The following is a 17,636-nucleotide window of genomic DNA, read 5'->3' on the forward strand; positions in this document are numbered from 1 at the left end:
CAAACATAAAAATCATGGGGTCATTTCTTGACTGATTGCCATACTATCCCTCTGTTATATATAACAGTGAAAAAGTAAAAGTGCTTCTAATATCATAAAAATATTAAAAAGAAGTTTTTAGATACTTTTGGAATATAGTGCCAATTTTGCCTCATTTAGAAGAGCAATCTCGTGTATTAAAGTGTGCTCTTATATATATGGAAATATGGTATGCATGAAAATGCACCAGTTAGTCAATTAAGTTAATGTTAACATCCTTGGAATAAGTTTGTTTCATTACAGTTAAGCCAGCATGCAATTCCTCCTCTCAGGCATGCAAATCCAATGTGAATGAAAACTTTGAGTGCGTTTGTAAATGTATCCTGTTTGACGTACATGAGTTTTTTTTAAGAGTTCGTGTAAATCAAATAAGATTGAAAAATCTTTTGTGTATGAAATTTTTCTCCTGGCATTAGCAAGTTATTAGCTCCTGGTGTTCATCTCTTATGTCTTTATATACCTGTTTTTCTGCATACATCTGGAAACTTACCTTTTGCTTTTTTTTTTCCTTAATCATCAAAGGCATTTCTCAGTTTTATGGTATAAATAATCATCGACGTACACAAATTTGCACAATTAATTAATCAAGTAATTAAGGTGCTCCAACAAAAGCACATAATGTTTTGTGAAACTATTTTAAAACATGATTTCAGAGTTCCAACATGAATACAAATTCTAATTCTTCCATTTTTTCTTGAATTACGTCAGCTTTTCTTCTTGGCAATATCAATATGTATTATTTCTAAAGCATCAGCGAGTCCTAATTCATTTCTATAGCTAAAATCTGATAAGCATTTTATCAATGATGAATATATGAATTTCATGTCCTGTTGTTTGTTTGAAGAGGGGAAAAAGTGTATGTTTGGTATAGGCAGCAATGAAATTGATATCATTGAAGCAACATTCTTGCCAACTAGATTTAGTGAGTATCCAGTGTATGGAATGAAGTTTTGTATACTTTTGATCAGCTTTAGCAAACAAAACTCGGGTATCTCTATTCAGTCATCTGGTTTTATAATTTACATTATTATATTGCTGCCTTATGCTTCAAGCAAGGAAGTTTTACTTTTAAGGACAGATTCTAGATAGTTCCATTTATTGGCAGTTCAGAACAATAAAGATGTTAATTTTTAGTAGACGTAGCATCAAAACAGCAATAGAAACATTTGAATTTTGAAGATTTACATTTTACATTTTTATTTTTAAAAAAAGCAGGTCAGACCAGGCCATAGTATATGGCCCATATGCATTATCAGATATGACAGATGACACGCAATGCAAACATTATCTCCACCGAAACTGAAAACACAAGTCACTCATTTGGCAGGTATAAACAACCAATTACATAGCTAATTTGAAGCTAGTAAGGACTTCATGCATTTAATTGATCGGTGCTTTTGAAAATTTTAAACTTATCATTTTTTTATTAATGGTAAAATTTCATTATCTCAAATTAAAAAAATGATTCATCTAAATAAAAAACTCCCAATTGTAAACTTGCTTTGAGTTGTCAGTCAAGTCAAATCAATTTAATTTTTAAAGTAAACGTCTAAACCCAAAAAATGAGGTGCAAGCTGTAGCTTAGTTAGCTTTATGGGTAAATTTGTCCCTGCTCGAGGACTTTTCAGATGGGTGAAAACATTAACTGTAAGTAAAATATTTTACTCTGCTGGAATTTTAAGGTGCGAATTTCATTGATAGTTCTTTGTGGAATATATAATAACGTGATGAAGGTGTCTGAAAATGATCAAAAATGTTCATTTTTTTCCAATAAATGTACCTGCTGGAATAAATATGGAAGTATTTGAGAGTTGTTATATTATTTTTCAGCTTTTGGTGGTGTTTTAACCTGACAGTTTTTAATTGGCAAAACTTTCCAAGAATCATTTTAAATAATTTCAGAGATAATAGCAAGGTTGAGGCTGAAGTTTTAAGTGCGCCGCTTTCCTGTAAGCCTAGAAGTTTGATAACGGTGTTTGGAAAGCCAGTGGAATCATGCTCGACATTCCAAAGGCCATTGTCAAACTTCTAGGCTCACAGGAAAGCAGCGCCGAATGTCTGACGTATATGTTTTCACGTTTAAAACTTTGGCCTCAACCTCGCTAATATTGAGTAACATTACTATGTTAAAATGTTGTATTAACTTAATAGTTTTATTAGTTTATTACTAGTTTTCATTATGAAATTCTCTATACATAAAGATGTTTATAATATAATACATGTGATTTATTACTTTTGAATTATGTAAAAAATAGAGTTAAATATTCATAAAAAATTAAAAGAATATATATTAAAAAATTTAATGGATATAATTTAGATGTTTGGTGATATAAAAGTAATTTTTAGTTAAAAATAAACTTTGTTTATTATTCTATCAACATATTTGTAATATATAAATTGTGTGATATAATTTAGGATAACTTGGATTATGTTTTTGCTTTTTGATAGCACAGAATTTCCTAAACATTTTCAAGCAACAGATAAGAAAAAATATTGCAAAATAATTAAAATATTAAAAGTCTTGTTTAGATTGGTGACAGAAAATTTGAATCAATGACTTTTTAAAAAGTTGCATAATTATCATTCATAGCACTGCTTCTGTGAGTGTTGATGAACTTACCAACTAAATAATCTCATAAAGCATGATTGTTGGACAATTCATTTGCAAGCATTATACTGTAATAAAGTTTATTTTTAATATAATTAATATAATATACACTGGTCAAAACAATTAGGAAATCAACGAACAATACGTCATCAATGATCATCAATGACGTATTGTAAGCTAATCATGTGATATCATACTACTACAAATGGAATATGATGCAGACATCAGAGAGAGAGATGCATATCTGTGTGGAGATGAGTATATGAGACAACAGATTATGTAAATGAACAATCTGTGTATAAATGATGATGCTCTAGGACCTCCCTTGTTCAACTGCAAATTGCTTTTCCTGGTAAAAATCTGTTGGTTTTAAACAGTAATTGTTTTCAACAATGTCTTGTCAGCATGATTTACCTGAATCAACAGCATGGACAGCGATTCGAAGGCTGGACGCTGGCCATATGCAGAGGGTGGTAGCAGAAGTCATGGAAGTGTTGCAGAATGTAATTTCTTGACTGTGGTTCTGCTTCAGCTTACAGGAAATGTTTTAAGATGACAAGGTCAAGAACATCCAAGAGAAACAACAACAAGGAATGATCATTATCTACTGTAAGTGCATATCAGGAGAGCTACAGATCTCTAACACCAGCTTCACCTGGCAACAGGACACTAGATATCTGGTCAAACAAACTACTTGAAATTGCCTTCATCAAAGTGGCCTTTATGCACCATAGGCCAATGATTTGTCCCCCTTTAACTGCATGATAATATATAGCCTGCAGAAACTTGGTAGAAAACCATCATGATTGGGAATATAATGAGTGGAATCTAGTTCTCTTTACCAATGAGTCCAGATTTGCTCTGCAGTCATACAATTAACAAGTCTCATCTGAAGAAAACAAAGTACAAGAATTTATCCAACATTTGTGCAAGAAATATCACAGTATGACAAAGATGGATTGATGATTGGACTGGCCTAAGCATTTGTGCACATACAAGTCTGCAAATCAACAGAAATGACAGTCTGATGGGCCAGGTACAGAAACAAGATTGTCTAACCTATTGTCATGCTTTATGCTGGAGCAATTAGTGAGTTATTCCTACTGACAGGCATTATTTAGCTCTGCTAGTGGATCACATGCTTTAGGAAGCAGGAAAGGATCAGCATGCTCCCCAGACTCAAATTATATTGAGTATGTCTAAGAGGCCCTTGGCAGACAAATTGCAACAAGGTAAGCATCTGTTTTGACCCTTCATGAACTGGAAATAGTCTTTCATGCAGAAGTGACAACTCCCTCAATACCTTGTTGATAGCCTAATTGAGTCAATGACACACAGATTTGCTGCAGTTCAGCTATTTGAGGGGACCACACTTCATCCTACCACCTCAAATATCCATGTTATTGTATGAATCTGCATCTTCTTGAACATTATGCACTAAATCTAATGTATCAGTGTTGTTGTTTTGTTTGCTACATAGACACATCATAAGAATCACTTTGTAGATGATTTGAATTAGTAATCAGTAAATTTGTAAATATATTGCTAGAAACAAAGTGTGAAAGGTTTTTTGTGTTATTGATTTTAAGTAGTTCTAGCTTTGAGTGCAGAGAATGATTTGAATTATTTGAAATTACTCAAAATTAATTTATTATTTAATTTAATTAATTAATTTTATTGTATGTAATTTAAGAAAAGTTTTATTTTAAAAGTTAGAAATTGATCATTGATTATCTTGATTATATAGGATAAAAGATGTCTTTGAAATTTACCTTTATATTTTCATTTCTTTTATTCTTATAGGAAAAGACCATTCTGTGAATATACAGCTTTAGAAGATGAAGCGGTATTACAAGATCGTCTGGAAATGGATAGGAAGCTTCAGAGAGATGCTGATCGAAGTATATTATCTCATATAAATCTTATCACATTATTCAAATAAGATGACTAATTTAGCATACAAATTTTATAAATTTAATAGAGTATTTAATTTGTTTGTATATTTAATATATAAGACCTTGCTAATTCAAACCTGAATAGTCTGAAGTTCTGCTTAATTTTAATGATTAAGATAAAACAAAAAAGACTTACAAGTTTAAACTTTCCAGGAGGTGTGCACCAAAATATTTACAAATTGTTTTGAAGAAATGATAAATAATTAGCTAAAACACTGCTTAGTAAATTCTACAATTACTTACTAAGCAGTGTTTTAGCTAATTATTTGTTATAAAATCATAATTGCATTATGAAATAGACACAAATTGCAAAAAATAAAGTATGTATATACAATAGTAATGAAATTAAACTACATTAGTGGCTCTTTCTAGTTATGTTTTAAGTGTTTAGTAACCACACGAAATGCAGATATAAAATAAAAAATACAATGCGTTTAAATACACATGTAAATTAAAAATACAAAAGGATTTTTAAAATTAGTCAACTATTTTGTTAGAGAAGCAAAACATGATGTATTGCAACGTTGCATGAGCATTATATCTGTTGGTGTTACATTAACATATTCGATGTAACAGAGTATCATTTCTAGGCACTATCAGCTGTTGTGTGTGATACCGGTGCCTTGATGTTTTGTTCCTCCTCATTTCTGAGTTGTTTTTTCCCTCTGGACTATGGAAATAATGTTGCTGTCAGTGTATATTTAGTGGCTCTGGTCATCACAGGCTGTTTCCCTCTTGACTACATCATTCTTGTCAAGTTCTTCTGGAATCTGTTTCACATGGTAGAATTTTGTCAGGTTTCTCAAATAACTTTTCATTGCTGGTATCCATAATGTCTGACCAGATTTTTTTTCATGATTTATAAGCCCTGTTTAGCATGGTCTCAAGACTCAGCCATCCAATAACTAACATCTTTAATTATTGTTTGTTTCAATTTTTTAGCTTTGAAAAGTTTGAGTCTTTATTTTCAATAAGGGTGTACAGAAATTTCTTTTTATAACCATATTTTATATGTTGAAGAATACCTTGGTCCTTTGATTGTAATAATGGAGTTGCATTAGGAGGTAGGAGAGCTGCTTTGATTTCTCTACAGGATAGAATGGCTCAGATGAGATTGTGTTATCAATTACCAGTAGGACTCATGCAGGTAAACCCTTCTCTTTAGTGAAGTTTTTGATTGCAGCAACAAACTGTTCCTTAAACCATTCTTTGAAGAGCTCCCATCCATCTACACTTTCTTTTAGTTTGTACAATAAACAGGAAGACAGTTCATATTTATGTTTTAAAGCGTTCAATTTTACTGATTTCCCAAAAATCATTAAGGAAATTTTTTGTGCCAATTGCAATGCTACACAAAAAGATGGTAATGTGTTCATTTCTCAATGGTAAAATGTTGAAATTCAAGCCTGTTTTGTCTGTACATTTTACTTGTACAGACAGCACAGGCTTGTACTGTACATTTCCTTCGACAAGTAACCCATGAACATAACAAAGTTGTCAAGTTTAGTTTTATATTTTTCTTCTGTGCAATGATAAACTGATAACTTTAAGCCTGTTACTAATAATTAACATATTCCATGCCTCTTCCAATGATTCAGCCATTTATTGGTAGAAATAATAATCACCACCATGCATATGATTGTTTAGTCAATGGTTTTTTTCTTGTATAAGAGGACTATTCTTAGACGTTCTTTTTAATTCCTCTGTTGTGAAAACTGTGAAGTGCCTCATCAACTTTATCAAATTGCAAAACCTTTGATATATACCATTTATCAAGATGCACTGAGATGATGATGTGCAAAACTGTTCAGTTTTGTTACAATTTTTCTGGCAGTCGCTTATCATAACTTTTCACCAAACTCCATTGCTAATTTAGTTGCACTTTCTCCTTTGTTCAAATATTTTAACACTTCTAATTTTTTGTTTTACTAAACTAGAACTATGCTTTCATATACTTGTCATTTTACTAACCAGTCATAACAGATAAATGATAAAATAAAAGTAATACCCTGAACAGCAACTAATAATAACTTGAATCAATAAAATTACTTAGACATGAACACAATGTTTCTGCAATGACAGATTTTTCTCCACTAATTAATTATAAAGAAAATTCCATCAAGAGTAGGGTATTTGGATAGGAAAAGTTGGTTTCATAACAACACCGCTGCTTTATTCTTTGGCATTTGTACGCTCGATGAAAGAGGGTGACTTTAATCCCGTGTCAGGAATGGCAAAGGAAGTTTCGCATATATGAATGATGGTGAGGAGGCAGGGATGACAAGTGTCTTACAATAAAGTCCATTTATGTGAAAGGTTTGCCCTGGATCAGATGCTGGAAGGCTGCAGTTGGACAGACATCAAACGGCCCTTAGTGTTCACAGAAAGTTGGAGCAAGGCGGGACGGGTCCACAGCTCCAAGATTTGCATACAGGTAACAATTTTGCAGTTGAGGAGAGACTTCTCCTGACTTCCAGTTCAGGGTCTTTATAGAATTTTGCAGTAAATTGTCATTTCTGATTGGTTCTTAATTCCCTGTCACACTCCCCGATTGGTCCTTTTACTGTTTCCAGGTGAAAACAGACCATTTCGGGTCGCAGGAAAGGTATGTTTCAGAAAGTTTATTCAACATCATCCTTCGAATCTTACTGGGAGATGTTGATATAACCAAGAACCCTACACTTGTAATTTAGTCTGCTGTTTCCTTTCCCTGTCAATTCAGAATTTTAATGACTATGCGCAATATCTTCCTGACCGTCAAACCTTCCTCTTTTTCTAATTTACTCTAACTTTGATCTGTTGCTTATGATTGCTGATGTCAAGGCTCGATCTCTTGGTTGACATTGATGTATTGTCTAACATATGCAAGAGTTGTCCTGGGTTGTTCTTTTCACCTCTGTGTCTCATCGTTTTGATAACTACATTTCTCTCCTCTCTCTTACAAAGCTTACACAAGTTTTGTTCCGATCTTACCGTAACATTTTCTTTCTTTTTATATAATATACAATTAACTTGATTTTGAATTCTGTCTGGAACCTTACACATTTTCTCTTGCATTAGTATTCCTAACTGCAACTCAATGAATTGCTGTTACTGTTTTAATTATACACAGTGTATTGAGGAAATATTAACATAAAAAATACATTGGGGATAATCTGAAATACTTTAATCTGAACAGGTTTTGACTTTAGTTCGTTCAGATTAGTGAGGTTCTACTGTATTTTGAATATTTACATGAAATATTACTAACAGTAAGAGAACAATTTATCCTTATTACACAATGAAGTGCACTCAATATACACCAGGCTTTACTTTATATCCGTCTTTATTCAGCTGTTTAGGTGCTGATATGTGTTTCAGGTGCTCCCCCCTCCTCTGTCAGCTCTGTTATTCCATATTTAATAAAGTGTATAAAACATATAAACACATGGTAATCTGAGTACATGAAGTGACTTAAAGAATCTAGTATATTCATATCAATGCTAACTCCAATTTTTTAGTGGTCTTTTATAAACACATGGCATTCTCACCACTCTGAAAATGTATATGTTTTATACACTTTGTTAAATATGGAATAACAAAGCCAACAGAAGATGGGTGAGTGCCTGAAATGTGTATCAGCAGCTAAACAGCAGAATAAAGATACATGTACAGCCTGGTGTCTATTGAGTTCATTTCATTGTGTATATATAAGCTCCTTCTGCAGCTATACATAGATTCTCCCAGTTTTCAAAACATTCCTGGAACTCTTTTTTGTGACATTGTTAAGTGCACTCTGTGTTCTGTTTGAATGTCATCAATGTTCTCAAATCACTGGCATATCAGCTTTTTTTCAGCCACACAATAGAAAAAGTCACATGGTGCCAAGTCTGGTGAATAAAGGAGGATGAGGAACCATGGCCATTTTATTTTTGGCAAGAAACTGTTGATTAGAGATAGCTAAGTGGGCAGAAAAGTTGTCAAGATGCAACAACCAGTTCTGAGCTTTCCGAAGATCTGGTCTTTTTCGTCTGACATTTTCAAGTAGGTACCTCAAAACATCCATATAAAACTTTTGATTCATAGATTGGCTTTGTGGTTTGATTCTCAAAGAATAATTTCTGTCTTATAAAAAAAAACGGTGAGCATTTGTTTGGGATTGCACTTCACTTGGGTTGCTTTCTTTGGTCTGGGTGGGTCACAATTTTTCCATTGAGTCAATTGTTGTTTGGTCTTGGGGTCATAGCCATAAATCCATATTTTGTCTCCTGTAATCACTTTCTTTTCTGTTATAGTCTTGCCAAGGTTGAAACAAAATGTCACACAAACATGCTGTTCCTTAAAAGAATTCATTTTACAAAGCAATGAAAATTGCAAATTTGACAAGAGCACTGATCTAATCTAAATAGGGAAAAAAACTATATACAATAATGGCATAAAATTTGGTGGGAAGCTAAATAACAATGTCTATTATGCATCCTAGTTGGTGCAAGTTCAACACATAGCTGATTAAGTGCCATATCACCAGTCCCAGAACTTTTTAACTGCACCTTGTAATAACTACATATTTTCTTTGTATATTTTAAAACTGCAAGCAAACACGATGCCTCAGTTTTTAAAATATGAAAAAATATGAAAAAACAATTTATGATGTGAATGTCATAAATTTATAGGAATTTATGACATTTACATCATAAATTCCTATAAATTTTACATAAATCATCATACAAAATCTGACATTATCCTAAAGGTTTTGTAAATAGTTTCCTTAAACTGTATTTATAAAGTTGAGCATATAGAAATGTATATAAGAACTAAAAATTTACAATGAATTACAAAATTATAAAATTAATAACACTTTAAAATTACTTTCTTACTAGATTTGGCTCTGATAAACTGTCAACATTATCTCCAGAATTCTTTAAGATACGTATTTATTCAACAACTAAATGATTTAGGTAGGCAGAAATATGAATAAAATAATTATTTGAAATAAAATTAAAAAACTTATTATATTAAGTAATAATTATGTAGCATTTGGATACTAAAATGACTTCTCTTTTTAATTTAAGATTACAACAAATGCCAGTTTTCTTTTAAATTTAGGAAGCAGGGTCGACAAACATTGGTTTCTTGTCCGAGATACCGCTACGAAGACGGACCGTCTTTTGATAATGATGCCAGTATCAGACAATTGTCCAATTCTTTGCAATACTACTACTCGACAAGCACTCCTCGAATTGTTTGTGGCTTTTCAACATCCTTATATATATCCTATCTTAGATGTAGATTTTACATTCTTAAATCAACAACAGTTTGTAGTATTTATAATGCCTTTTAATGACAAAGGAAGTCTTAAGGACTTAATTTATCAGGTAAGGATAAACGGTTTATAATTAAAAAGAAAACTGTATTTTAGTATTAAAAATACTAGTTTTTGCTTTAATTTTATATATACAATTTATCTTTCAAGAGTAATTGCCAACATGATTGGAGAGAGAAATATCAGTACTACGGCACAGGTCTCAGTGAATCTCAAATACAACAGTTAGGACGTCAAATTTTAGAAGGAATGATTTTTATGAGAGAGCACGGTTTTCCAACCTTTGGCCATCTTCATTGTGGAAATGTTATCATTCAAAATGGAGTAGCCAGGTATTAAATGTTTTAAACTTTAATGAATAATAAAATAATCAAACTTAGAATTTAAAGCAATTTTAACATAAAATCTTGTTTTGACAATTGTATAATTTTTTTTAACACTATGAAGACAGAGCATTTTCTGATAATGATGCCAGCCAATATCAGACAACTGTACAATTCTTTGAACATTAAGAGGGCCTTTTCACATACCTTTCATGGGTTTAACCAAGCCCACAGTGGGGATGGCCATGGAGTGAGAATGGGCCTAACACATCCCCATGAAAAAGTTATGGAGAGTTTCATCTGAATTTTTATTTCAGATATCCTCACCAGTAGGTCAATGCCTTACCTGTGTCTACCATCTTGTCAATTGTATCATCAGACAAAATATTTATATTTTAAATTTTACAATAGTAAAATACTCGTAAAACTCATTCTGCCATCTGTTGTTATAGTTGTAGTTGTAAAAGAGGGTGAGAAGAGAGCTGTCAGTTGTTTAGCTGACTGACTTAGCCCTTTTAGATAGGAAACGGAAAGACAGTTCAAAGGTAAGGTGATAAGCAGCAAGAGGAAGTTAGATAGATAGGAGAGAGGAAGGAAGTGACCATGGGATCCATGGGCACCGCATTGCCTTTATTTAATAAACAAAACAAATACAATAACAGCATAAACAATTATGAAAAATCCATATAAAATAAATGGTGTGACAATATATACAGTATACAGGGTTAAGGTTTACAATTTAATATAAGGCAATACCAAACAATTAATGTAAAACAGAGGTGAAGTTATATATGTACAGTACAGTACATAGCATATATGTTCAGAAACTGTCCTTGCTATCTTCTTCAGTTTCGCTTTCTGATGTTTGGTGGATTGGACTATTGTCATTTCGTGACTGTTGCTGTATTTTGAGATAGTCTGGTTTAAGTTCTTTTGTCTTCGTGACGAATGTTTGTAGGCTGCACCACAGCTGTTTGTTGGCAAAGATGTCTGCCAGCTGTGGTGGCCATGCTAGTCCACTTGTGATGGTGTCCCTAAAAAATTTTGCTCTATGCTGGTGGAATTTAGGGCAGTGAAACATAAAAACGAAGGAGATGCTGAACATTTTAAGTTCACAATCACATTTATTGTCCGTGCATTTTTTAAAGTGGTCTGTTGTTATAATCAGGGCTATTTTTACCTGGAACATGCCAGTGTGTCATACCAGCAGATATTATTTAGTGCCAAATAAACATATCAGTTTGGCTATTACCAAATTTATCTTCTCCATTCACTAATGTGTTTGGTTACCTTTATGGAATATATTTTTGCTCATATTCTATGTAAACATATTCTGTTTACATAGAATATGAGCAAAAATATCAATAATTTATATAATAATAATCAAAAAGTATCAATAATTTGAATTAACAAATAAACTCAAGCTTCATTTCATACAGTATTAGTTTTTTAGCTTCAAATATTGTATAGGTGTAGGTTTTTATTTACATATTTATATCAAGTGGCCAAAATTTGTCATATTAGGAGCCACATTAGAAGTGGTATTTTATATTATATATAGTTAAAATATTACAGTAAATGTTACTGTTATTTAATGATTACTTTACAATTGACTAGATAAATATATTTTTAACTTACACTTACAATCCATGTATACATGACATCACATAATAGAAAACTTACTGCTTACAAATAGTTACTACACTCAAACCTGTTTTTGTGCGATTTTTTATATGTGCAATGTGTTTTGTGCAATTATTTTTGTGCAGTATACCAATTTGATTGAAATTCATATACCGCATACAAAAAATCACACAAAACAAATCGCGCAAATAAAAAATCGCACAAAAAAAGACCACACAAAAACAGGTTTGAGTGTATTCTGTATGTATACCAAATTTATAAAAAATAAATTGTGTAAGGGTCTAGAAGAGCCTTATGCAGTTGCAAATTTCATTTTGGCCATCGTGGATATATATGGTAATAAATTAAATAATAATAATAATAATTTAATTTATAGAAACTCTTTCTTGTTAATTATTACCAAGATAATAAAGTGCCAAAATTAATGTTATTACAAGCAGATAATGAAATTAAAAGATTGTTTTAAGTTTCTAGAATGAAAGAGAACTAATTATAGTCTAACATGAAATTGATATAATTAACATGTAATATCAGATTTTTAAAGTGGTTATTAACGAACATCTTTAGGATTTCCGGATTGGAAAATGTTTTATTAGGAAATACTACACGCATTTATTTTCTACTTCAGAAGTATATCTGTGATAATCAAGATTGCGTTGATAGCATTTGTTTTGGTAAGTTATAAAATATATGTATATTTTGTTCATTAGTTAATAACGATAGTAATTAAAGTAAGTTTAAATTTAATTCAAAGAAATTGGTTATTAATTAAATGTGTTTCTGGTACACAATGAAAATTCAGGTGATTTTTTTGAAAAGGGATATAAAGAAGTTTAATAACACATTTTGATTTTTTTGGTCCATTCCTGGAAATTTTTGAGTGGCTTGTATACAGTAAAACCTTCATAAACCAGAATCACACAGTACAAAATATTTTTCCAAATATTTTGGCGTGTTTCTGTTTTGAATTGTTGTTTTTTTCTTAACATAGAAAATCACTCTGTTCCAAAGAATTTTTCTTAATTAGGTAGATTTCTGTTTTATTTGGGTTTCATTTTGGACAGGTATATATATTTAAATTTAATTGAATTGTTAAATGAGATATTGTATTTGAAACTGAAGATCAACTACATCTACTAGAATAATTAATAATATACCTGTCTGGTTTGCAGGAGATTGCCAATAATCCAGCATTTTGATTTTGTTTATTCATGTATAATAATATCTACAGTTTATATAATATGTTATTACAGTCAAACCTGTTAATGGAACCTCAAGGGACTGAATAACTCTTCTGTAGTAGACAGGTTTCCTACTATAGGTATTCCTTGATTAATGCAATTAATAAATTTCTCAATGTTACCGTGCACATAAAAATTGCATTAATCAAATACAGTGGTACCGTACCTCAGTACTCGAATGAACAATCGCCACCCACTAGGACAAATTTTCGGTTAATAACAAATATTTTTATTTTAACTTTAATTTTTTCATTCATCTGTAAAAAAGTTCTCTAAGTTAAAAATGAATAACCAATTTAAAAATAAAATAAAATCTTACAGCTGCCTATCTTTGTCAGACAAAATTATACTCAATTCAGTTGTTTTTTTTTCATAAGTGACAAAAAAACAAACTGTTTGCAAAACACAATTATCACCATGTTTTACTACCATGTCAAGTGGATGAAGTGTTTTGACAATACATGTCTGTGACACAGTAAGATTTGATGCAAATTCAAGAGTTGTTATTCAACAATCTTTAACAATTTCTTCCCACAATTTCTCTTCAACGGCTTTTGGGGACCGGTGCATTTTGCATCCTTTCATTCAAAATTTCCAGAATGATACTTTCAAAACCACAGTTGACACATTCGTCTTCTCCATACACAGTACGAGTATTTTTTACTGTTTGTATAGCATGATATCCTTTAAGAAATTTAAAAAGCATGGCAAGGTGCATTTTATCTGCAGACATTTTTGACTTGATTTTATTCAAACAAAGTGTGATATAAAAAAGTTTAAAATAAGCTTCAAAACAAAGAATAAAATCTCATGTCAGGAATAACATGTTAAATTTCACAACTTATAATTACATCACATATTTATGTTAAGTAAAAATAGCTGTTAATAAAACTACTTTGTTCAAATCTCAATAAAATTACTATATTATACTAGTCATATTTTGCTATTCTGTATTGCTATGTGTATTTTTTGACTTTTTTTAATGATTTATACATTCTAGGCTTGTAAACTTCTTGTTAAATTTGTGTTAAATTGGATAAAGACATTGATTTTTCTGTTATACGGCCCAATTTCTGCTATATACAGGTTAATTTACATCACTTTTTGCAAAAAATTCAAGGGATCAAAGAAATTTTCCATTAATGACAGGTGTTTGCTATATACAGGTTTGACTGTACTTGCATTTAAATGAAATAAGTAGAGAGAAAACATTTTTATTAATAAATTCAAAATAATCAGTTTAATTAACGAATATAATTTTTATTCCAAGTTAATTTCAAACAAAGCTGAATCTCTTAATGTTCTATATTATAAAATTTTATCTTTGTTTTTTATTAATCTACTTTGCAGGTCATCTTTTGTTTGAGATGGCTGCTGGTTACGAACTCAATACTCCTTATCCAAAAGAAAAGAATTACAGGGATTTAAATCATTGTCCACGGATTATTAAAGTAAGTTTATAACTGCTGGAAGTTTTTAACATTTTGCATATTGAAGGGACGAGAGCCTCAGGATAAAATTGACCTTAATACTTTTATGCTCTCGCACTGTAAAAAAAGGAAGAAATGTGAAGACACTTTAAATTTATTTTAGTGTTTTTTCTGATTTCTTGTCTAAATATCTCATTAATTATTTATTAAAGGATCATTTTCAAAAAATTTATCAGAAATTTTTGAAAAATTACAATATTTAACACTTTTCTAGCGATGTCGGCAGTAACAAATAGTTAAAAGAAAAATGTTCAAGAAAATATGTGAATGTTTATATTTATTACAATTACACCGAAAATTTTTTTAAAAGAATAAAATGCAAAAAGAAAAAACAACAAATATTTTTAATTATTGCTTTTTTATTATTATTCTTTAATGGAATAGTTAACAAATAAATTAATTGGCCTAAATTTATAAAAATCAAAATAATTTAATCTTTCTTAATGTAACAGGGCAATCTCAAAACATTAGTAGTTAAAAAAAAAAGTAAAAATAGAATAAATTTGTCTTTTTCTCTAAATTAAAAAGTTATAAACAAAGCTTTTTAAAACAATGATGATCGTTTTTTCAGGTCTTAAAATTTATTTTTAGACAAGAAGGCATTCATTATCCTCTTATACAAGAAGTAAGTTGTTTATTCATTACTTTTATATATAAGAGGCATGTCATTTCAAGGTGCATTGTATTCATTTTTCATATTCAATAAAGTCTTAAAGCTTTAAACTCGACAATGCTAACATTGGTTTATAAACTAACATGTAGAATGCTATAAGCCTGTTTTTGAACGACGAAAATATTTTATTATAATAGTTTCTTTTTACACTAGAAATTTTCCTTTACAATAATTTTTCAAAGTGGATAAGATGCGGTTGGAATGACGTGCTCATTAAGATTGATGACTTTCTGCTACAGGACACTGCATGGACATTTATAATAAAGTAGTTTGTTATAAATATTTGTTGATTAACAAAAATTAATTATATATGCCTGTAATTATAAATTATTTAAATACTCAATGTTAAAATTATTGCCAACTGTTGCCCAATCAGCTTAGTCAAGTCTCTAAATTTTATTTTCTTGTTCTGATTAATAATAGTGTCTTTCTCTTTCTATTACACTAGTGTAGGGGTCGCAAACTGGCGGCCCATTAAGACTTCATATCCGGCCTGCAGCCTTGATGATTTCTTTTCTAAAAGTAAATGTTTCTAACATCTTGCAGGGATTAAAACAGAAAAAATTCAAACGTCTAACTGTTTATGTAAGTTGTAAAGGACTGGCAACAAAAGGGCCTTTCTTAGAACCCTTTTTTAGAACCCTTTTTTAAATTATAGTATGTTTTGGTTTATCAGATAATATTGAATACGTCTTGCATCTGATATACCGTATTTTACGGACTATAAGACGCTACAGACTATAAGACGCACTTTAATTTTTAAGCATTTTTTTTTTTTAAATACATATAAAATACATATAAGATGCTACGGACTATAAGACGCACCTGAATTTTGGAGGCAATTTTTTGAAGAAAAAAATGCGTCTTATAGTCCGTAAAATACGGTACATGTATTTGACTAGCCCTTTGCTGCATTTGAGTTTGAGTCCCCTACTTTAGTAAGTAATAAAGATGAAACTACTACTATTTAGCATAAGAAAATAAAATATTGAAATGTCATCTGCTGTTAATATTTCAGAGATAATGAAACAAAACTGTCACAGAACATTACAGGAACACCATCATGTGTATGTTAAACAGTGCATACTATTTATATATATACAGTAGAGCATCGATTATCCGACCCCCGATTAACCGAATTCAAATGTCCGCTAGTGATGTGGCGCTACAATATTTGGTTATGTCTAGGTTACTTTAATACTATTTTTGTTAAATTTTTGCATGTTTTAGCTGGCAGCACTGGCTTGACTATGAAAGGGAGGCTAGTATTTAAACCAGGCCTAATACACTATACTAATAATGTATTTTTTCATACTTTTCGGTTATCCGACCAACCCCAGTCCCCAATTAAGTCGGATAACCGATGCTCTACTGTATTTATAACTTAGCACATTTTGAAATGAAGTTCATAATTTGTCCCTATAGGTAAAATGCACCTGAATTAAAGTCCTGCAAAAAATATCAATAAATAGAAAGGATGGAAAATTAAATATATAGGATATAGTAACATAAAACAAATGTCTTAGTGAAAAAAGATTTATTATAGTTAGGTTAAGAATAAATTTTAAAAATGTTTGTTTCTTGTTGTTGTTCTCTAAAATACGGTCAATAAATTAAACTCAGAAGAAAACTACAAGGTGTGGCTAGAAAATAATGAGACTGAAGCCGGAACTTTAAATCTTGAGTAGTATACACACTTTAGTTGTATTTCCCTTCAATGTACGATCCTTCCTTCTGCTTCTGCACAGTGCTGCAGGTCATCATCTGTAAAGCTATGTAGAAGCTCGGCATATAAAAGACAAGACAGTGTAGTAAAATGATAGTAATTATAACATAACACAACATGTGACAACAGCTGATATCAAATCTGCTTTTAATCTGTTCTTATGTACCAGTTTGAACCAGTTATTTGCTTAATTTTATAATATTTTCTTCAGTGTCAAATCCTTCAAAACAAGACAAAAATAATGTAAAAATATTTATACATTATCACATCTGCTCTAAACATTAATAGTTTATAAATATTATGCCAATAATATTACAAATTTTAAAAATTTTTCAGTTTGTAAGGAACTTTATTTATTGCCAAAAAGTTTAAAAAATTTAATTTTAAATACTCTTGTGGGATGGAAAATCCAGAATTAATTGAAATTACAATCAGAATTAAAAACAAAAGCTCAATATTTTTGTTCCATTTTCTTACAGATATCTCGGTTAGAATTTTTTAGACATATTGATTTGAGAGAACTTCGTTCACATTCTTTTCCAGTAAGTTAAATATTTAATTATAAAAACTCATTCTAGTGAATTATAATTGAATTTTTACTAATTAAGTAACAGTTTACAAATAATTCGGTTATA

At 30.6% G+C, this 17,636-nt stretch overlaps 1 protein-coding gene across 8 annotated transcripts in view; it reads left to right on the forward strand.

Annotated features, from left to right (window-relative positions):
- Slob (Slowpoke binding protein) overlaps window positions 1–17,636 on the forward strand; it is a 38,757-nt gene that overhangs the window by 20,632 nt on the left and 489 nt on the right. For all 8 annotated transcript variants that reach the window (XM_067270939.1, XM_067270933.1, XM_067270932.1 and 5 more), the window contains 8 exons: window positions 4,451–4,548; window positions 9,462–9,539; window positions 9,688–9,956; window positions 10,055–10,236; window positions 12,439–12,545; window positions 14,463–14,563; window positions 15,174–15,227; window positions 17,481–17,543. In XM_067270939.1, the coding sequence (XP_067127040.1) occupies window positions 4,515–4,548; window positions 9,462–9,539; window positions 9,688–9,956; window positions 10,055–10,236; window positions 12,439–12,545; window positions 14,463–14,563; window positions 15,174–15,227; window positions 17,481–17,543 (888 nt within the window). In that variant the 5' untranslated portion in view covers window positions 4,451–4,514. The remainder of the gene's footprint in view (window positions 1–4,450; window positions 4,549–9,461; window positions 9,540–9,687; window positions 9,957–10,054; window positions 10,237–12,438; window positions 12,546–14,462; window positions 14,564–15,173; window positions 15,228–17,480; window positions 17,544–17,636) is intronic.

The sequence above is a fragment of the Centruroides vittatus genome, unplaced genomic scaffold (genome assembly GCF_030686945.1).
Source record: "Centruroides vittatus isolate TY-2023 unplaced genomic scaffold, ASM3068694v2 contig_388, whole genome shotgun sequence".
NCBI classification, from domain to species: domain Eukaryota; kingdom Metazoa; phylum Arthropoda; class Arachnida; order Scorpiones; family Buthidae; genus Centruroides; species Centruroides vittatus.